This window comes from Zonotrichia albicollis, chromosome 15, assembly GCF_047830755.1.
Source record: "Zonotrichia albicollis isolate bZonAlb1 chromosome 15, bZonAlb1.hap1, whole genome shotgun sequence".
NCBI lineage: Eukaryota > Metazoa > Chordata > Aves > Passeriformes > Passerellidae > Zonotrichia > Zonotrichia albicollis.
This window is the reverse complement of record NC_133833.1, coordinates 6862607-6885356: the sequence shown is the minus strand read 5'-3', so window position 1 is coordinate 6885356 and position 22750 is coordinate 6862607. Positions and strand designations below refer to the sequence as shown.

The window sequence follows — 22750 nt, the reverse complement described above, 5'->3', positions numbered from 1 at the left end:
AACAGTTTGCATTATGTAAAAAGTCAATCTACAGAGTAATAAGGAAAAGGGGAAAAAAGAATAGGGAAAAAAAGGAAAAAGAAAGGGGGAAAGAGGGGAAAGAAAGGTGGGAAAGGGGGAAAGAAAATAAAGGAATAAACCAGGAAAAAAGTAAAGGGGAGAAAAAGGGAAAGGAGAAAAGAGAAAAAATACAATATGAATAACAATAAATTTAAAAGAAGAAAAAATGAAAGAAAAAAGGAAGGGAAGAAAAGTCATAGTGCAGTCACACCTAGTCCACTTGTTGGAAAATATACCAAGTTAAATTTTTAAATTTAACTTTAGTCAGGGGTTTCCTTTGCCTTTGTCCCACGGAAAGAAATTTTATGTTTTTTTTCAAAGGATTGTTTCATCACTCAAGGCGTGATGAGCTTAACATCTCAGCAGACTGGGAATAGCACATAAGATACACAAAAGATAACAATTAACGACCATCAACTCCAAACATCACCCCTGGCATGGTCAGCGACACCTGGTCCAGAAAAGAGAACCAAGGAACCAGGGCCACATTAACATCAGAGGTGAAGAAATACATAACCAAAAGAAACCAAATACTAAGAACTGATAAGTTGGGATCAATGAACATTGAACAAATGAATTTCAATGGGTTTAAATTCTGTAAGTATAAGAGCCATGTGTCATGGAACAATTTCCTCTGCACAGCCAGGCTATGCGTGGCTGAAATGATTTCTGTTGCACACCTTGGACAGAATAATGTAGTGCCTTGATTCTCTAACACTAAAAATGTTGGAGGTTTTGGTGACACAGTTTTGGTGACACATTCTTTCTGATAACTGGGTACAGAACCAGCAATATTCCACAAGCTCAGAGAGAAATAAAAGATAGCCAAATAGTCTATAGGATTCTGATTCATTTATTGAATACATGACGGGTAAGACAGACAGTGTAAAATCACATGTATTATTTGTACTTAAAAAAATTACAATAAATTACTGAATAATTAGTAAAAGCAGTTTTACTAATGGCTGCTCTCCAGTGATACAGGACAGAGGAGGCAGAGAAATAAGAAGTATGTACCAGCTGTGAATACAGACCAAAAATGTCATGAGGATGAATTAACACTGAGTAGCACACCAAGTAGTGTCAAATGGGAACATCCACATGTGTCCTTCCTACCTTTAGATCCCAAGTGCCAGCCAAAAGCTGGATCACACCTTGCCTTCAGTGCAAGGTCTGCTCTGGCAGAGCAGCAAGTGTCTGGTCCTGCCCCTGGCAAGGCCACTGCCTCCCTGCTGAGATGAGTTTATCTGCAGTAACAGCATTACTTCTCCTCCTGTGGAGAACACACCCTGCTACCAGAAGGGCTACTCATAGTTTCCTCTGGGTTTAATTTCAAAGAGCACTCACTGAGTCTCCCAGTTACTGTGTCTCTTAACTGGAATGAGCTCTGGTATTCCCATAAGGGGCTGCTGGCAGAGCCACGCTGCTCTGAATTCTTCCCCTTTAGGTCAAATGCCCTTGGATGTGCCGTAGTTTCTAAGAGTCATTGTTAAACTCTCAAGAAAGGACACTGAGCAGCAGTGGGTGCAGTGCTCCTGCACAACTTCTGCCCCAAGCATTTCTGAGGGCTGACTGACCAGATAATTCTTAGGGGTCCTCCTAAAGGGCCCCTAAGGTCCTCCTCCTAGGAGATCCTCCTTAGGGGACCCATCTCTAGCTAGGAAAAACAGGGAATCAGCACTAAATAGCCAATGTATCACCAGGGAAAGTCCAGCAGACCAGTGTGCCACTCCCCTGGAAAGCTGAGGCTGATTCACTGACTTCTATTTTAGGAACTTATTCCCTCATTATAACCATCATGGGCCCACTGATTGACTCAGTATCACTTCTGCACTGAAGTCAAGGAGCTTGTGGCTTCCCAGACAAACTAAAAACAATAGCTTTCAAAGAAACAAAACAGCAAATGCTAGAAAACCAGGTTTGCCTGAAAATTCCTGAATTCTGAAGGAGAAAGTAAGTGATCGTACACTATGCAAATGCCAAATCACATGTCAAAGAAACCTGCAGGTCTGAGCAATGTCTGTGTTTAGATCTCAGGGTGCTGGGAGCAGTGGGGCACATTTGCTTTACAGCTGCTGAGTCACAGAACAGCTTACAAGAACGTACAGGATTATTTATAGGTCAGAGTCCTACAGCACTTGACTACACTGCATTAGCTCTCGGACTGGCAGCCAGAGGTGAGCATGGTTTCAAGCCAGGCTGCATCTGCTGTGCAAGTTACCCAGGAACCTACAGCAAACAAGGGCAGGCAAGGAGCAGTTACTGTCTGAAATAAAACTTCATTGAAATAAAAGATAGCAAAAGGCAGACATGCATAATTTATGGTGGTAATTCTATATGTCAGGGGCTATTAGGTTCTAATGGCTCTCAAAAATGTAAATCTAATTCTCTCAGCCAGAGTAGCCAAAGAAACACCTACACAGTCACTGTCAGGAGCCCCTTATCAACTGGATTCTATTGTAATTGTGTAGTTACTGGTCTCTGAATAAACAAAAAAAAAACCCAAACAGAAAATACCAAACCATCCTGCCATCTGCCACACTATCTTCCTGTTTTATCTCCCAAAGACAACTCCTGATTTCTTGAGTTCACCCTGACGCAGAGGAAAGTTCATAGTCACTGGATGAACTGAACTGCCTCTCTACCTTCTTCTGATCCTTGATCTTTTGAAGAATGTTGACTTTTTTCTCAAAGTAGTTAACAAGGGCTGTTTCTGTCAGCATGGAGGCCAAGATCTGCTCGAAGGAGATGGACCAGTCAGTGTCAATGGTGCTGCCATACCTGGCAGCTGCACTGCTGCCCTCACAGCCCACCAGTACTGTGTCGTCTGCGATGTCTTCGCACTGCAGGGAGCCCGTGCTGACCATGGAGTAGGAAGACATGGACATATCATCTTTGGTTTCATCATCTGATAGCAGCTGTAAAGGAGAGCCTTGTCCTTCCCCTGACCCATCTCCTAGAGTTTGGTTTTCCTGCTGGGTTTTTTCAGGCTGAGCATCAACGCTGGCTTTGTCCTCATGGTCAGCTTGGGGCTGCTGCTCCACTGCTGAATTCTGACTCTGTTCAGATGTTGGTGACTCCTCTTCACTTACAGGATCTTGGCCACTGTTTGCTTTGCAGTCCTCAGACTTCCTTGTGGGCCTGTTGGAGAATTTTTTTCCGACTTCCCCAATCCTCAGCAGCAGACTGGCCACAGTGGCGATGGCATGGTACAGCTCCTGCTCCACAGGGTCCTCACTGAACATGTTGTAAAGGGTCTTGCATAACTCTATGAACTGCTCCTATAAAAGACAAAGACCAAATAATCATGTTATCAGGCTGAAAAAAGTTGTCAGTGGTGGATGTAGCAACAGGCACCATCTCAAATGACTCACTGCTTATTTGCCTCCCCACCAAGTGGCAGCTTGCTGCACTGATTCAGAACAGTCTGACACGGACAAACTCCCCCCTCTGTTGTGGATAAATTGAGACACAGCTAGAAATTTAATAGTGGTGGGTTTTCTACTGACAGATGAACAGAATAGTCACATATTCACTAATGTTAAGAAAACCTGAATTGTTACCTCTATCCTTCTGTGGTCAGCTTCTAAGCATTTCTGAACTGGTTTAAGTAGCACCCATCAAGGAAATCAGAGACAGAAAAGATCACACCAGTCATCTGACTCTCTCTTCTGTAACCACATTCTTCACTCCCCACCAAGCAGATGTAACTTGAAGCAGTGCAAAACCAAAAAAGCTGACCAAGTTTCTGTGACTGATGGCATATTTGAAACATCCTGCTCTGGGGGGAAAACTGAGTGCAGTTCTTATAGGAAAAACTGGTCTGTGAGGCTGTGTGAATCCATTACATTTGATTGGTTGATACAAAGCAGTTTGTCCATATCCACTGCAGAATTCAACAGAAATCTGAGGAATCAGAGGTCCTAAAGTTCACCAGACCAAAACAGCAGGGAATGCTGTGGGCAAGGACTGAACATACTGGCACAATGGCTGCACATACTGCAGAATTCTACTAAGCTGCCAATGATCCAACTGGAAACCTTCCTACTCCTTTCTTACCTGGCTCATTTTGGGGAGATCTTTAATGGTTTCTTTCTTGTTCTCTTTTTCCTTGGCCCACATTCTTAGATAGTATCTGTAGTCTTGTGGACTGGTACCTTTCTCCTCTGCAAGGCAAGAACAAGCCACTAGTCAGGTGGTTTATGGTTTCAGACTTAAAAAGTGAATGCTGAGACAACAAAAATCAGGCTTGAAGAAGGTGTTATTGACAGCCCAGGAAAGCATCTACCAGGAAGGCTGCATTGTTTTCTGCTGGTTTATCTGATGCAGCTCAGCAGAGCAAAAAATTTAACAGTGCTGCATCAGCCTGACTTTTCACAGACAAACTCTGTGAGGTGACAGTTTCCCCAACATGATTTACAAATGCTGTGATCTTGGTATGTAAAAGAGTTGGAGCATTAAAGCATAAAGGGATGCTGATTTCCCAGCTCACCTTCTGCTTTACCTCAGTCCACAAGGGACACTTTGCAAGGTCTCCTTGATCAGCATGAGACAATGAACAAGTCATAATATGAGAGAGATGAGATTAGAATGTGGTGTATTGATGATGAAATTACCTTTTTCTGGGCCATTCTCATTTCTTCTTCCTTTATCTTCTTGGGTTTCTAAAGAATTATGGAATTATAAAATAATTATTAGATGACTTTTAGTAATACAACACAAAAAGAATTTAAGACAACCCAATACACAAATTCAAATTACACAAGAGTACATTTAATAGAAGTTAGAGCTCACATTCCCATGATCATGGTTAGAGGATTGAACAGAACAGAATGGAAGCACGAGGCTGATGGGATGAGCTGAATAAAGAGCCACACTCAAAAAGTGGGTTTATCTGCTGAGATAGAGGGCAGAGGTCTTAAAAGAAAATGTGAAAACACAGATAAAGAAGATAGAAAAGCAGTGTGATGGCTTAAAGACATGGATGTTCAGTCATCCAAAGCAAGATAATGAATGGAAAAAACCCAAACCACTACAGAGCACATATGTGACTAATGCCTACACTCCTCATTATTCACTGCCTGGACTGACATTTTGGGAGCAATTTGCAGTCTAACTTCATGAACTGCACTTCTGATTCCCTATATTGTCACTAGAGAAAATAGGAAGTCTTGGTTCAACTCAGATTGTTAAATCAGCCACCTGGCACCAAACTGCACAATTACCTCTTGTACTTACTCAGATTTTTTTGGGCATCGTTGTATTTTGGTAAATGTTTAGCATGATTGACATACTTTGATCTCCTATCTGACAATTCCTAATGTTGTATTTTAAGAAATGCAGTCAACTAGTCTACCAACAGTTCAGCAATTCAGTGGCATGCATCCTTATTCCTTTAAACTGGAAGGCACAGGATTCACCTCCCCAGGCCAGCAAGCCCAGCACTCCCCACTCTGTTCTGAGCATCTTTTTGACCACCACTGTCTAGGATGAGATGAATTCCACTGAGAGAAGCCAGACAAAACCTATCTTGACCAAGGCTGAAACTCAATAGGCAGATTATATTGAAAGATATTTAATTACTTATAGCACTTTATCAATAGTGAGAGTGTCATGAGCAAGGAGCAGCAATAATTTCAGAGTATTTACATCAGCACACTGGGCTGGCAGGTGGTATCAGCACCACAGCCATGCTCAATGCATGCACATAATCCATGGACTGACCTTGAGACTCACAGTGCAGGCAGATATCCAGCTCTGAGACAAAAGGAGATACTTGAGCAGCAGAAAAAAGGGTTGAGGGGACAATATTCCAGATAAAACAGAAGAAAATGTCAGACATAGACAGACACAGAGAAGGAAACAAAAACAAGAAGAGAGACAATGAGACCTGTATGAAAAACCTAAATCATGATGGGAGACGGGCTGGTAAAAGCACACTGCTCCTCCTCAGCAGTCTGTGCCCATCCTTCAGAGCATGCTGTATCCTGCATGGAATGGACACCGAGGAGTTTTAGCTCCAAACTTCTTCCCCATCATGCAACAAAGACAGTGAACTCAAACACACTGGCAGTCCTAACACATGCCAGCACGAGACCATGCCTTACACAACAACCACTGTTCACAGTACATGGATCTATGCTGCAACTCCTGCCTAACTGAGAGGTAAGGGCAGCAGTGTTGCATTACCTTCTGTTGTCACATCTTCTGTGAAATAACTTGTGGCCTCCAAAGCAGACTCTGTCTCCTCTGGATTCAGAGCTGTATTCACAGAGAAACAAATGTTAAAATCTCTAATTGAACAGCAGTATGACCCACTTCATTAGCAAAACTCCTGAGGTACCCCATGTCAAGTGATGTCAGAGCAGCCTGTGTTCAATAGCAGCAGTACACAGAAGCAATCACTCACCAGGAGGCAGGTGCAGTTTGTAGAGTACTTTGAGTTTTTCAGTGAGGTCACCATGGTACATCCCACCTGGAAAGAAAAAAAAAAGGTTAAGAAAAATAGCACTTTAATGATAAAGAATCACCCTCTGCTTACAGGTTCAAATCAGAATGAATTCCCATACAATGACTGCTCAAAGTCCTGTGCAGAATCAATAGTGAAATCCATACCAAAAGATGTATTTTGTCCAGCTTGAGGCTTCCCTCCCTCCTCATGGCAGTCAGCACACCACTATCTCCTTTCAGTTCTCTTCTTGGAAAAGGACAGACACATTTTTTGCAGCTTTCCATTTTCTCCAAAAACACCACTTACTCATTCCTGTGACGAACTCCTTGAAGTTGATGAGAGAATCCCTGTTCTCATCCAGGAGGCGGAAGAGGCGCCCTGCCAGCACAGGGGTGTGTGCCCCACAGGCCCAGGGGGTGAGGCTGCTGAAGAGCTCCTTGAACTGCTCCATGTCTATGCGATACTGCTCCAGGTAGGGCAGGCTCTGGTCCCGGCGCGCAGCGGCCGCACGGTTGTTCCCCCAGTAACAGCTCATCAGGTACTTGGCCTTTGGAGGGAAAGGATTAACAGGGCACATGATGCTGCTCCACACGAGTGGAGGCTGTCACAGCTCAACAACAGTATTGAGGAAGCAAACAAGAGACATTTCAGGAAACATTATCTGCCTTGTGATTCTGAGTGTTACTTCACTACAAAATAATATGAAATGAAGGAAGAGACACAGATTTCATGAAAAACAAGGAATTACTTGAAGTGAAAAGTACAAAACATGATTTCAGGTTTTAACAAAATATAACTCAGGCTTTATTGCAAAGGGAACATGCAGGGTTTAGAACTAAGCCTCTCTTTCTGAGCCTCCAACAGAGCACAACCAACTTTGGCAAGTGCAGTTGGGTAATACCATTCTTTTAAAAATATGTATGCTGACAAATAAAGGCAAAGCCCTTAAGTAATCTTGTCACAATTACAGATGAGGTCAATGGGAAATTTGAGATTAAAACTTGAGGTACAGTCAACCCTAGCTCCCCATTCTCAAGGCTTTGTTACATTCTCTTCCATTGACTCTACAGTTTCTTTCTGAGTATCATTCAAATACTGTGAATGTGGTTGGGCCACCTTTGGGAGAAAAAAGATTAAAAATAATTAATCAGATAGTAACAGGGCCAGTCCTACTGGCATCATGTGTAACAGAATGCCACACCAGTTTCTGGTACGTCACATTAAGAATTCAAGCAAAGTCATTGCTTGCCTTTCAACTTACTTTGCTATTTGTACTGTGTGTGACAACATTTCTTCCTCACCCTCAAGGAAGGCTTCTTACCTTGAACACTACATACAGCTCTTCTAGCTCTTCCATAGTGAAACCAATGTCACCAGACACAGCTCGGACCTGTAGTTACAGATAAAACAGAGTGAACAATTTATTTCAAAAGTAGAAAAATCGAATACAACTCACTGAAAAATATGTGCAACATAGAAGAGAAGAAAACTAGCGCAAGGAGATATCACACAGAATGGGAAGAAAAACATCACCATTCTAATACCCCTGGAAACCAATCAGGAAGGCATTTTGCTGATATTTTCAGTAGTTTACTGTGCTTATTTCCTGTTTGTGCAGACCTGGCTGAGCAGATTGTGTCACCTCTCCCTCTTGTTTTTATTCTTCAGATGTTTGACTTGGATGCATTATGAGCAACAGTGAAATAAACACCCTGATGAGTTTCTCCACCTAGGACATGGGAGATAATGGCAATAAATATGGACACTCCCCTTTGGCCATGAACCCTTCAGCAAAATTCCCTAATGGACTCTCTAAATGGCAGTAAAATAATTATCTGCTTGCCAGCTTTTCTCAAAGATTCCAGGCAAGCAGTAAAACAGACAGAACTAGGCATGGGAGGTTATGTCATAGCCTACAGGTGTTTTTTTTTTATCTCCCTCCATGTGAAACATCTCATTCAATCATTCTTTCAGTCACTTAAAACTTGGTCTGCTACAGCACAAAGTTTCTCAATGCTCACAGCAAAACACTTTCTAAGAAGTTGGCATTTGGTAGCTCATTCAGTCTGGGAGTCACATACCACACTCTTCTTGGCTGTATCCTCCAGAGACTGGATCACTTTCAGCCTTTGCTTGAAACGCATTTGTTCAATGTCATCTGCCTTCAGATTGCCAAATTTCTACAAGAAAGGAAGAAGATCCAGGTCAACATCATCTCCTGAAGAGAGAAGAACCAATCTTCAATTACACGCTCTTTAACAAGTGCACTATCCCCTCAGAGATGACCTACACCCACTAGAAGCCTTTTACAAGCAGCAAGATGAGAAAAAACTTGAGCTCTATTCCCTATTCACTCCTGTCCTGCAAGAGGAGTAATTCAGAGTTCATGAGAAATCCAACATCAGAGGTCTCTACAGAAAAGCTGAAGAAGGATTTGTCAGGACTGACAGAAATACAGGCCCTGTACTGTGGCAGAGATAAGAGAACAGACAGACTCATTCCTTCCAGCCCTGTCATTTTTTTCCTCTAGGACCCCCATGAGATTCAGCCAGAAACACCACAGTGAAGAAACTTTTCTATGGACTAGGTCAGACAAGTAATATGAATTCAGCGACACTCTTTTATAAAAAGAAACCAAGAACAAACAGAGATGGCAGATTTGAAGAAGTACACAAAACACCCAGGAAATGACAGCTGCCTGACTGTAAACAGCCAGAAGGGGATGGGATGAAAAATGAGATAAAGAGGGAAATGATTCCCCACTTAGCAGAGAATAGCAGAGAAGTGCCAAACATCCATTCTTTTGCCTGTGTTCTTTCCATCATTCAGAATCAATTTTCTTATGAGCTTGTTCTCAGTATAAATTGTGAGGAACACCTCTATCAGTGCAGAGATATTTTAACAGCATTGGCACCATTCTGGAGTCAATTCCTATTACTATAATGTGGTTCACAGAACAGGATTCCTATGCACATGAACTGAGATTCTTCCATGTTTCTGCAGAGAACTTCACAATTCTTACCCTGAATTTCCCTCCTTAACTCCTTAGCACTGAAAATCCTCAAATGGAATTAATAATGGAGACATTTTTGACAAAGCAGGAAGAAATCTCTAGTCCATAACTTCTTCCTTATCTGCACTCTTCATTTTAGTCCCACTGGTGTTGGGCAGACTCTTTGTAATCTGCAACAGCCAACACTGTAAGGTTCTACTCATACCTAGCAGGTGGAACAATGGCTTCAGCCTGCATTCCTTAAGCATCTCAGTCTATGAATATCGCTCAGATTTTGGCTGCACAATGCACAAAATGGGATGTTAGTAGAGAAGAAATCTCCTGGGCAAAATACCAAGCCAGAACTTTACCTCATATGAAGTTTTGATGAGTTCAAAGATGTCAATTTCAAGTGGGGGGTCATCTCCACTGGTCAACAGTGCATGCAAGTGGGGAATAGGGGGAGAGACACTCTGTCTGTTAACTACATTGTCCAAATATCTGTGGACAAAAATGAGAACAGATGCAAGATTCCAGGATTAGTGTCCAGAAAAAGAAGTAATATCCTATATGCATTACTCCCAACTTCTTTCTGTCTCTAATCTAAACATGAAGGAGAATTTATTTTTTTCCATCTTATCTGCAATGCTACCCTCAATGTACTTGCAGTTAAGTTGATTTTCACCCTATTTTGGGGGTGTTTGCTCTTTTAAAAGTAGGCTTCTAGTCACATGCTGAAAATCTTGCTGAACATAGAAGAAATTCTCATTTCAAACAAGAAAATCTTACATTTACTAGACTTGGGAGATATCTGCTTGATAATGTTTTAAGTTTCTAGAAGGTGATTCCTGCCAGAATCTGTTCTAAATAGTAAAGCAGAATTAATATGCAAACTTCAAATAAATAACCTTTAAGAATTCAAATTCAAACTGAGATGCAGGAATTCATTATGATGCAAATCAGCTCCAGAAGTATGAATTCCTCCATAACTGAGCCAACAATTAATTTCAGCTCTTGCAGAAAGCAACAGCAAACTTCTCTGGAGCAGAAGTTTCATCCTAGAGTGTTATTTGTGACCTGCTATTAGGTAGAAAGAGATGATGACTAAAAGGCCACTGTTACTACTCTGTTTTAAATAAGAACAATGAATGGTACCTGCCCAAAATAGTCATGGCTTCACCTTCATCACAGCACTGTAGTAACTTCTCCATGTTGGCATCAAGTATGGCCAATGACACCTGCAGGATAAACTTGATTCCCTCGTAGAAAAAACAGTCGACAATGACCACGGCACTCTCAAAGGGCATCACACTGAGGAAGAGAGTGAGAAACCAGGAAAGGGAGATGGTGGAGATCACTCCCAGGTCCTGCATCTTTTCTGACAGCTGTGGAAGATACTCTCGAGTAAGTTCTTCAAAGATGCCTTGGTCCACCAATGCACCTGAAACAAACAAAACAATGGTAGAACTCCAAATGGTGGTGTCATGTACCAAGCTAAGCAATTATTAAACAAAACAGTATGTGTTCACTAAATTTCATACAATTTTCATATAAATTTCCTCTGAACATCATAACTACATTGAAGACATTAATTTTTTACCCTGTTCTCAATAAAACCAATGAGATTATTTGTACATCTGCATTGCAGAGCATGCAGTCACAATCTCTCGACACAGAACCTTTCATCCATTTGTGCATTTGCCCTGAATGGAGGGGTGAAGGATTACTGATATTATGGTATTTACACCAGATAAACAGCCTTTATACAAACCAACTTTAAAAGCCTATGAAGTGGTGCTTTGACTAACCTTCCCTGAGAGCCTGTTCCACAGATTTAACATGTCATTCAGATGGCGAAAACTAAAACCAAGTAATGTTCTTCTAGCTACTCCTCCTTACTGCTAATGACCCTCCTGATACCAATTTTTGGTGACTTCATCTTCCTTGTTACTATAAGGTAGAACTACTACCTTGGAGGCCTGTAGTGTCTCTTCCTATGCCTCCATCACACCTCTGCCACTTTAAAAAGAACAGAGTTGTACTTCATCATCTTCAAAATGCATCACATTTAATTAATTCTGAAAAACAAAATGTTTCTGGGAGATTCTGGTGCAGCTGAAAATCCACAATGCAGCAGGAATCTGCTAAGGACTCACCCACTACTCTTGTGTTGTAGTAATCTGGCAACATCCGCTCACACAAAGCCACCAGGAGCCAGAAAGCCTCTTCCTCATTGCAGTACAGCAACAGCACTGAGGTGACAATGTTCATGGCCTAGGAGCCAGCACAGCAAACACACAGGTACAGGAGAAAAACATGGAGGTCTTCAGGAAAGCTCTGCTATTACAGATTAGCTAAACTTAAAAGCATGAATACAGCAAGCTGTCACTAAGAGTCACATCTATTTCCAGCTTCTACTGGCATCTGAGTCAATAGATGACCTTATGCCAATTTTTCTTCCTGTTTTCAGTTCCTCTGTTCATGAGGCAGCAAATAATTTGATGACCTTTTGTCATGCACTTTCAGTAAACAACATGAACAAGAATAACTGTCAAAGTCTTCATAAAAATCTTTGTAAGAATTTGGCCATTAACAGAACACCATAACAAGAACCTGTAACATCACAGCAATACACAAAATTAACCTGAATTTCCACCAAGTTGTTTCACAAACCAGCAAAAGGCTACATTTTCAATAGACTGTCCATGTGCAACACCACTTATTTGATTTATCTCTTAATGAAACTAGAAGATGTTTTGCTGAACTATGGAAAGCTCTGTCAGGAAACTATTAAAGATTAACATTACACCCAACAGCACTGTGAAAAGTTTATTTAAATACTATGTTCAAAGGATATTTAAGAGATGATGCAACATAACTTCTTTCCTATTTTCTCACCACTACACAGACAGTATATAGGAAAAGCTTGAAACTGAACAAAAAACTGCAGAAAAAGTCCAAGTCAATCATGGGTCACTGTGTAGGACTAACAAGTCTAAGACTTCTTTCCTACCTGGCAGTACCCAATTGTTGGATTTCTGAATGCATAAGCTGTTAAGACTCTCCGGAGGGCAGCAATTCCCAGTTCGTTTTGGAAGGCAGGATGTTCTGGCATAGAGCGGTGCAGATCTCTCTCAATTTCCTCTGTAGCAAGATTGTACCTTCCCATTGACTTTTCCACAAGATCTGCGTAGTAACCAGGGTGAGTCACCATCTCATTCCAGGCCCCTGAAATGACAAACAAATACTGCTTTACCTCTGGTGCTTTGAAACACAGATTTTATTCCCAGTTTCAGAGACAAGGGAGCCAAGAAGCACTGCATGAACTCATGAACTATGAACAGATGTGAAAATATAGCAACAAACTCATTGTTAAATCATGTTAGAGTTTAGGTCCCAACACTGAAACAAAGCCAAACAGCAACTAGGATAATAAAGCAAGCCACCACAATGTATCATTCAGATGAAATTAACCTGTCATTAATTTTTTCTGAAATGGGCTAAGATTCATACCCTTTCCTGCACATCCCTTCCTTTGAGATGTGCAGGAAGTTTATTCCTGCTGTCAGCACAACATCCTACCTGAGAAAAGGAGCCACAGCTCTCCACGGAGATTCTCTGGGATTCCTTTCTGTACCAGCTCCCTCGTCTTGGCAGTGCGGTACATACACATCCCTCGCCCATATTCAAAGAAATGAATATTCCAAGACTCTTCCTTCATCTTCTCCTTTGCCTTCACAGAAACAAATATGGCTATTTTAGGAGATTATTGCATTTTTATGTTTGTAGGACATATAATTTCTGGGTATACTCAGGCCTGCACTTCACAGGAAAAATACACTGTGACATTTAAAACCACTCTTCTTTCTGCTGAAGAGTGTATATATACTTATCTACCCTGTTATGACCTTGCTTAGAGTCTTTACAACTATGCAAATCTCCACATAAATGCAAGCAGAACCATGGATCACAATGATTAACCAGCAAGCAGAGATACAAGTTCCCTGCTTTCTTGCTCTGAAGAAAAGTTGTTCTTAACAGCCATGAGTTCACATCCCACTGGTAACACTCATCTCTCAGCCTCTGGTCAAATATCTCAGGTATGTCAGCACAAACAGTGTAAGCTGACAGTCAAGTTACTTCTATGCAGCACTACCACTGTGACACATATATAGCAGTGATATTGAGCTGGGATAAAATGCATTTCCATTCTAGAGCAGGCCAGGAAATCAGCAAACCACTGCAAACTATTTATACTTTATTGCTTTACATTAAAATATCATTTACCCCTTTGGGTCCAGAGAGCTCCTCAGAATTCCTCCTGAAGAGTTTGAGCAGTCCCTGTGAGGCTGTTGGCACTTGCCCAGCACAGAAGCTGACAGGTCGATGGCTGAGACCAGACGTGGGGCTGACAGCCAGGGGGCTGCTGGAAGGCAGCTCTGGAACTTCCTGGACAAGAGAACAGAAAATGTCTGAGCTCATGCTCCCTCCCCTGCTCATGGCCTGACAGAGACAGCAGTGGCTGGTGACAAGAACTCCAAACACACTGGAAGGAGCATTGCTCTGAGAAGTTGATAAAGCTCCTCCCAGCTATTTCCTTAGTACCTCGCTGCTGGCATCAGGCACATTCCACTTCCATTCCCTGTCGATGCTGCAGGATTTCTTGGACGGTGTTCTCTGCAGGAAGTCAGAGATCCTCTGAACCAAGAAATCCCGGTCTTTCAGATTGGCGAAGAAGAAAGTCATTTTACTTTTAGTGCTGATGGACAGAGGGCTGGGCAACACGCTGGAACTATCAGCTTTCTCAACTATTGTCACCTAGAACACAAAGACAAGGGCCATTTGGATCTGGCATGCTTTCCATTATCCATAAAGCACAGCACAACAGACAGGAAACCCAAAAGAGAAGCCTGTTATAATAAACAGCTAAGAAATCCCCACCTCCCTGAGAGGAATGATGAGATGACAGGCCTCCTCTGCTCTGCTGGCAAAACAGATATAATTGTTGGAAACAAACATCTGGCCAGGAATATGCATCTTGTTGAATGGTGTCCACAAGGTACAATCTGTGTGTCCATCCAGGCATTCATCCTTGGGCAAACGGAAAGTGGCACGGTAGCACTCATTTTTGGCTCGAGCATCCAGGTCTCTGGGGAAAAGTAAAGGGTAGTATCCTTTTCTTACTCACTTGAAAAACCCACTCAAATACTAATGTCAAATGTTCATTCCAATCACAACCTTCAGACTGTGCTGTGTATTCTTAGTATTCCTTTCTCTAACTGAGATGCCACCCCTCCTCTGACTCCTCTTTCAGCCTTCAGACATGCCTCTCTGACAAGGTATGTTCTGCAATACAAAATAGAATATGCAAGTGCATCTGCAAAACTGAAATATTACATGAGATTCTGAAACTGTAGAGAACAGTCCCCAGTGGGAGGATTTATTACAATACAAATCTGTTTCTTTTTATAAATCTTTAACTTCAGATAAAGGCACTGGTGTAATTTTCTTCCTTCGCCTTTTTTTTTTTACATATGAATTTCAGCAGTTTCTAGTTGAAAATTCCTTCTGACAGTGCCTAGGCAAGCATGAGAAAGACATGAGGGTGTGTGTGAATTCAGGTCCAATTTGAGATGGGGAAAAAGAGAGAACAAGCAGAAGGCTAATGACTGAAGTAAGTGATGCAGGCCCTAGAGCAAGAAAACCCAGCAGCACCTGGGAGCTACAAAATAATGCAGATTTATTTTTACAATTCCCTACTACCTGTCTTCTTTTCTCACTGCTGGGAAAATGATACCTTTTTAATGCAGAGATGTTCTTAAGAGGCCTCCTGGGCTTTGGGAGAGACTTGTCCTGTAGGAAGCTCTCATTATCCAGCAGCTGCCGCATCGCAATGTTGGCCAACTGCTCCATCAGCTTGAACGTCTCATTGATGTTGAGAAACATGGAAAAATAGAGTTCACTGTCCCTTGTGCTTACTTTAATGCACTCAGGGAACAGCAGTGTAGCATTTTTTTCTAGCTGGGTTACATCCACCCACTGGATCACCAGTGTAACTGAAAAAAGAATTAAAAATACTATTAGCACAATTGAGGCAAAACAACAACCAAACAGAAATGAAAGTCAAGCAGCCTGAAAGCTCTCATTTTTCCCCTCTTACACATGGACAGTTCTTCACACTTTTACTGAGTTCTTCAAAAATACTTGAAAATAACCTTTGGGATTAATTAGACTAGAAATAATGCAGTTCCAAAAGGACTATCTCCCATCCAATAAATGCTTTTAACTACAATTACTCAAGTTTTCATTTTTCTTTCTATCAAATTAGCTTTGGACTCAGGAGTTGGGGCTTTGCAAATACTAGGTCCTGGCAGGTGCTCCAGATAAAACTTACCAAGGCAAAAATACTGCTTGGTTCTCTAACCCAGTCTAACTTGTAAAATGTAACCCAGTTTGAGTAAAACAGATGTACAACTTGGGAAATGTTTTAAAAAATTACTCAGGCATTCAGTCTAAACAGCACTGAAGTGCCTGTGAGAGCAAGAACTGATTTATGTGCTGAGCAAGACAGAGCTCAAGGATTCCTAAAAGGTAAAAAAACCTGTCATCTTAAAAAGGAGTTCACACAAAAGATCAACTGCATCAAAAAGATCATGGGAAATGATAGAAACACAAACTTGTAGGCTCATAACTCACCCTCTTTGCCCAGCAGGAAGGAGTAGAAACAGAGGTGGTTGACAGTGAGGTACAGCCAGCCCTGCCTGGGGACACGTCCCTTCCAATAGCTGCAGGAATAGTAATTGACCAACTTCTCCACCTCGGGCATCCCAAACTGCTTCCGCATCTTCAGCTCAGCCTCTTTGAATTTACCTGGATCCTCTTCGCTCTGGGGCTGCTCATTCTTGTTCTCCTCAGCAATAATGCCCTGAAAGGATGTGGGAGGAGAGAGGAGAAACTGAAGTGAAGGTGCCTGCTGACAGAAATAACGTACAAAGCAAAGGGTCACAGCAGCAATCCGGAAGGCACAAAGGAACAGGACACAGCATTTACCCTGTCACATCAGAAACAGCAAAGACATGCAGAAAGGGCAGTCAGGTTCTGTGGGAGTCTGGGATCCACTCCTGAACACGGGCCACAAGCACTCATGTTTAATGTTTGACTGAGTTCCTCATGGCTGGCCTGGGAACACCTGGAACACCCTGCAGGAGAACTGAAGTCTCTTTTCACTTGCACACCTGCTTCTCCAACTGGAAGAAGATCATCTGTCAGGAAGGGCAGAACTCTGCAGTCTGTCAGATCTTGACTGGCCAGAAGGAAAAACAAATGACCACAATCTCTCTCATGCACAGACACACATGGAAAACATGAAGAATCTGACAGGAGGGCTGAAAAAGATGCAACTTCCTGCAGTTCAATAAAGAACTGTATTTATAAGTTTCTGCTCTGGAGGGTTTGTGGGCTGGGAATCTGAAGTGTGTTAACTGCAAAACCAGCAGACACCTGACTCCAAAGTCAGTGGAAGCTGGGGTGCAGTTCCATTACAACCCAGGTGCAAGTACATTTCTTGTGAACTACAATTCTCTCTCCTCCATTTGTTGCTAGATGAACCCTTATTAAACCGTTCTCCCTCCATCAAAGGCAGAATTGGCAATGATTTTAAAGAGGTATTATATCTGGATTAGTAGGAACATCCCAAGCAGGCTGTTCCTTGAGATCTACTGCTCTTAACTCTTCCCCTTCCAATATATTTGTTCAGAATTTGCTCTGACTGTGACTGGATATTGGATGCTGGATGCATTCCATGACACTTTCATACCTATGTATGACTGAAAAGGATAAAAAATTCTTACAACCATCTCCCTTGTCCTTTCTCAAAGTCCTTCAGGGAAACATGTCACTTACATGTATCTTGCCCTTGACAAAGGTGGTGATATCTTCTTCATTGTCAAAGATGGACAGAGTCTGCAGTAAGTTATTCTCCAGCCATTCCCAATGCTTTGTGATCTCTTTACGAGATGATCCTAATTGAAGGGGAGAAAGATGATGCCAAGAGCAAAGAAAAAAAAAATTAGAACATGACCTTTTTTCCTCCAAGTTCACAGCAGGAAACTAATAATTAGTAACCAGTGACTAGGATAAATCACACACACCAACTGTGTACATGTTAAGGGCATTTTATGTACACCAACATTATGTTTCTAATAAAATATGCCCATTGACACCAAGGATACTCCAAGGCACAGAATTATCAGTTATAGGATGCTTTGACTGTGAAAAAACCCCACAGGTTCAGAAACAACAGCAGTGGAACAAAGTCTGTGTCCTGTTTTGCTTTATGAGCTACATCTCTTACCAAGTGACAGCAGCCAAACTGCTAAAATAAGCCTGGCCTCACTAACTGACATCTTTGTAAGAACTATATTAGAATGACATCCATGAAGGAGTAAAAGTTTGTGATTCCTGCAAGGAGGGTTATAAGAACAAAGTGCTGAAAAGCTGAAGCTGCACGTGTGACCAGATTGCTGCCCACTAGTATTTATACACAGTGAACTGTAAATAAAATATTTGCATTTTTCAATTAGAGAGTATCTATTTTATAACGTCAAAGGAATGCCAGTACTCTTACTTTGACAGCAGAATGAGAACCAGGTATGATTTAAAAAAAAATACTTTGGATGAAGACAACATATTTACTCCAGGACAATAATTTATCAAACTCCATTTGGGTGTTACCCAGCCCATCCCACTTCTACATGCTTCACTGTTTAAAAGTAACTGAGATACAGAGGATATCAACTAAAGTACTCCTGAAATTGAACAAAAATAACTTACTGAGTATCAAGATACCATAAAATTAAAGATCTGCACTAAATATTCTCCTTTCTTCTATTCAGTTCCTGACCTGCCATTTTGTTTTCTGCTTTTCTTAATTCTCTGTCTCCACCCTCCTCAAAGGGGAACCTGAGTTTCTGTGAAACACAGCAACATCTAAACCTCTCCTTTGCAGAATTTAAGTAGCTCTGCAAGGGAGAATATTGTGTTGGTTGCCTGGGGAGGAGGTGGGAAGAGGAAAAACAAGACATCAGCCTTTGTGGGCCTAGCAAATGATTCCTTAATGATCAGATTTTATGCCTCTACCACAAAGTGAGAAGTGAAGGTTCTTATTGTAAACAAAGTTGGTCTAACAAATATGTCTGGAGATATTTCCTCTTTAGCAAGTATTTAATCAAAGTTCCCCAACAGGCACCAAATGGTTGCATTATGATATTCTAAAAGAGTAGCTACAATTCTCAAGTAAAAGAGGCCAAGGATCCTTATGTTAAAAAAATACTATTCTAGTCCTTCTTACAGATCTATATACACATCTATTCCAGGCCAGAAATAATAGAAAAAAACATAAACTGGACCAAGAAATTCCCCAAAGTACCTCTGGTACCTTGAACAATGTTCCCATCTTGTGCCATGCTCCTGGCAAGCAGCAGCACAACACCCATCATCCCAACAAAACCAGCATGTGTTATTCTCTGCACAATCTCACTAGAGCCTTGCAAATACAAGGTACATCTTGGAAGAAAAAAGATTCCTAACATCTGCAGAAACAGAAGTTTTTGCAGAACTTAAAGTTCCCTAACTACAGTTTAAACAACACTGAGTTTTGTCATTTCTGGAATCTTCCACTACACCATCGGAAGTTTTTGGAAGTGTCCTAAGCAGTCATAGGATACTCCTATGTGGGATAACCTGTCATCTGAACCAAAAAGACATGAAAATAAATCAAATCCAGTCCCCAACAAGAGTCACATACCACAGGCCACTGCCCAGTACACTTGAGAGTCCTGAGTCTGGTGCAGAATCCGGTACGGGGCAACTCTGGCACTGGAATCCAAAACCACGTCTAGAGTTCCCACAAGGAGACCTAGGGAACAAAGAGACAGAAACTACAGCAGTGTCATACCAAAACAAACAACTGGGTTAAGCAAAAACACAGGATGATCACTGCAGAAAATGCTGATGCTCACAGCCTGTGAACAGTTGAGATGAAGAGCTGTGGCACTCAGTTCAGAAAATTCAGAAATTACCTCCAGTCACTGGGTAAATTCCCTAAAAACCAACTGTAGCCTGTCCCACTGGTAATGGACAAAGTTTAGATAGCAATTAAAATGCTTACCAAGCTTCATTACAGACCCCCACCTTCATAGAAGAGTTTTCTAATGAAAGTGAAATGTGTTTTTCTCTGTGGAGTTTTTCTTCTAATAGTAATTTCTACGCCTACCAAGCTAAAAGACACAAGAGTCTTCAATGCTGTCTTTTTCAGAATCACCAATGCCAAAAGTAGGTAACTTGTCCAAATGGAATCAGGTAGTTCTAGAAAAACTGGTGCTCACAGGATGTTTCAAGGATGTTCCCAGAAGTACTTTGATTAAACAAAGATGTCAGCAACTCAAAATTTGGTAATACAGAAGTCAAAATATTTTTATATGATGTTAAATAAGAAAGGAGACACTTACAGAGTAAATGTTGATGAACCAGACTTTGTAAAGCAAATCAATTTACTTCAATGAAGTCTTTATTTCAATTAGATAAAACAGATATCTAAGGTGATGATTTGCTTTGTTGTTCTAGACAATGCATTATGAGCATCTTTAATGCAAATTAACTTTGCAACACACTCATGATTAAAAGTTTTCTATTATTAGACCGTGGAGAGGGAGCATGGTTGTTCCTTGGGCTCTGACTTTGTGGGGGGTCATTACAATTCCCAGCTCTCATGGTTTGGGTAAGCCTGTTTGAACTGTACTCATCCATATCTCATTCCTTATTAAGAAACATGCCACTTCCTCTCCCTTATCTCTCCTGGCTATCTATGTAGCAATTAACAAATTAAGAACATACCACCAATTGTCCTTGCAGTGAAACATCACCCACAGCAAGCCCATGTGACAAACCTAAACCAAGCACGAATGGAACCAGCACAGCAGGATCTGTTTGGGCTCTGGGTTTCTTGTGTAGTTTTAGGCAGGATATGGATTAAAAGTTAATTTGGAATCCATCCTGTGACAATACTGAATGTGTCAAATATTGACACACAGACCAGTAATGAGATGTTTAATAACTTGAGCCTGACAGCAACTCAAAAGCCTTTCCAGCTTAGCTGAACATCCCACTCTGACTCTGGGATGTCACTGTGCAGCTGCACAGCTCCTTAAGAACACGTGGTTTTCTAACCTGCAGCAGCTCTGAAGAAGACTCTCACTGAGCCACACTAGCTCAAAAAGTAAACATAGCTCAGAGCTTCAACCCATCAGGAACACATCCGTTTAAATGTTACCAAAATAGCACCAGGAGTTGTTTCTTTTTGGAAAAAACTAGAAAATTGCAGAATACAAGTATAAGCCTATACGCAAAACTGCACGAGTTAGGTGACATCAAACAGAACAGTTCAAAATAATTCTGAACACTGTGAAAAGATGAAATATGCTAATAATGTTTATCAGCTGCACCAGTTTGTCTAAAAGGGCACCAACGCGACAGTTGCTATGTGTAATTGACAAAAGTGAAATCGACATCTTTTAAATGGACATAATTGAAAGCATTCTGCACATTAATGGGGTTTTTAAAAGTGAAGGCATTTGCTGTTGTTGTTAACATCGTACTTTGGTGACAGTCGTGTTATTTTAGCAGTTTATGTCACAAACAAGGCTGGCCCCCACACACAGCGGTATTTTCCACTGGGCTGCACCCACACAGCTTCACCCCCGGCCCATGTACAGCACAACTTCCACACTGCTACTAATTATAAACCATGTCTTACTGTCATCCCCTACATCTTGAAAAGGCACACAGACATACAAAATATGCAAATAAACCACCTTAATAATTCAAACCAACGCGAGCAGGGCTGAGAAGCCATTTTTGACAAGAGAAGAAGCCGGTCCCAGGCATCCCATCAGCTGTGTGTCCTCCCCGACAGCAGCTCCCCGGGCCTGACCGCTGACAGCCCCGGCCGGGGGCGGACAGGGGCCTCGGGAGGGCACGGCGCCCGAGGGGCTCCGGGGTCACACACAGCGAGGACACGGGCGGACCGCGCCTCTCTCCCCCCGCCGGGGCCTCCCAGCGCCCGCCCCGCGCTCACGGACCCCGCTCCGGGCCGGAGCCTCCCCGCGGCCCCGCCGCGTCTCACCCGTGAGGCCGCCCCCTTTGCCGTGTCCCCGCCGGCGCTGGAGCAGGAAGAAGGGGTTGGCGCGCTCGGTGACCCACAGCGCGCCGGCCAGCAGCACCTCCTCGGGGCCCAGCCACATCGCGGCGGGGCTGCGGAGCGGAGCGGCCCGCGGGGCTGGGCCGGCCCGGCCGGGGCGGGAGCGGCGCGGGGGGAGCGGCCGGGCCGGGTCACGGGGCCCACGCCGCGCGCGCCGCCACCGCGCCCTCTGGCGGCCCGGCCCCCTCACTGCCTCCGCAGCGCCGAGACCGCGGGTTCGATCCCCGAGTCCGGACGGCGCCCGGAGCCGCCTCCTGGGACGGTCCGTGGTGGCAGCCGAGGGTCGCCGCCGCACTCTGCAAAGCTCCTCTGCCTCTGGTGGTACATTGTGGCATTGAAGAGACCTGAACTGAACGGCCTGAAGTTGTGTCGGAAAGGGGGAGGGAGGTGTTTAGGTTGGATATTGGAAAAATATCCACCCCAGGTGGTGGTCGGGCACTGAAACAGCAGAGACCGTCCAGCACTCCTGCCCAGTCTGGCGATGCTTCCATCTCCCACATTAAGATAGGAATTACTTTGCCCTTTTTGCTGTAAAGAACATGCCCTTCCAGCATCCCAGCCTCGTGAATTCAGTGTGGGGTCCCGGCATCCCCCTCCTGGCAGCTGGTTCATTTCTGTCCTCGCTTTGCAGCTCTGGAGCCCACTCAAAGCTTGTGGCCCAGCCCAAGGATGATCTTCACAGGACACAGGACAGGGGGAGATGCAGCTCCCTCTCATCCCTTGGCTGCAGAGCCCCTTCCCAGTAATTTAGTGAACCACTATTCTTGTTTCAATAACCATTAGAGAGCCTCCAGGCAAACTCTGAGAGTGTTACCACAGCAGAAAACACTGACATCTGCCACCTCTGTGCTTATTGCCCAGCTCCCAGGAAGGCAGGAATGCCATGGTTTTTTTAGGCTTTAAATCCTTTAACCCTGGATGATCTATCTTCGTTAGTGCAGTGCCCTAATCCCAGCTGGAGCCCTTCCACACTAATATAAATATTTATTAG

General features: G+C 42.8%; 1 protein-coding gene across 3 annotated transcripts; it reads right to left on the bottom strand.

The window, feature by feature from the left end:
- Positions 1-893: 893 nt before the first annotated feature.
- Positions 894-21909, bottom strand: TBC1D9B (TBC1 domain family member 9B). 3 transcript variants are annotated; one of them, XM_005483649.4, is made up of 22 exons: positions 21685-21909; positions 19309-19419; positions 17406-17524; positions 16200-16428; positions 15301-15559; positions 14445-14652; positions 14109-14321; positions 13791-13952; positions 13086-13236; positions 12517-12731; positions 11660-11777; positions 10659-10944; positions 9875-10004; positions 8593-8691; positions 7833-7901; positions 6818-7058; positions 6470-6535; positions 6250-6321; positions 5785-5835; positions 4677-4724; positions 4120-4226; positions 894-3341 (listed from the first exon to the last, which is right to left on the bottom strand). In XM_005483649.4, exons 1-22 carry the CDS (start codon positions 21800-21802, stop codon positions 2649-2651), a joined length of 3765 nt encoding a protein of 1254 aa, XP_005483706.2. In that variant the 5' UTR covers positions 21803-21909; the 3' UTR covers positions 894-2648. The 3 variants fall into 3 exon arrangements, with proteins under 3 accessions (XP_005483706.2, XP_005483707.2, XP_005483709.2); XM_005483650.4 differs by having other exon boundaries at positions 5785-5817; XM_005483652.4 differs by lacking the exon at positions 5785-5835.
- Positions 21910-22750: the final 841 nt, after the last annotated feature.

Bases quoted from the DNA above. Each gene is read 5' to 3' on its own strand.
- TBC1D9B (XM_005483649.4), bottom strand. From the start codon at position 21,802: ATGTGGCTGGGCCCCGAGGAGGTGCTGCTGGCCGGCGCGCTGTGGGTC. The intron at 7,902-8,592 runs GTATGTGACTCC...CTGTAACTACAG, and splicing joins ATACAGCCAAGAAGAGTGTG to GTCCGAGCTGTGTCTGGTGA. The intron at 3,342-4,119 runs GTAAGAAAGGAG...TGTCTTTTATAG, and splicing joins ATCTCCCCAAAATGAGCCAG to GAGCAGTTCATAGAGTTATG.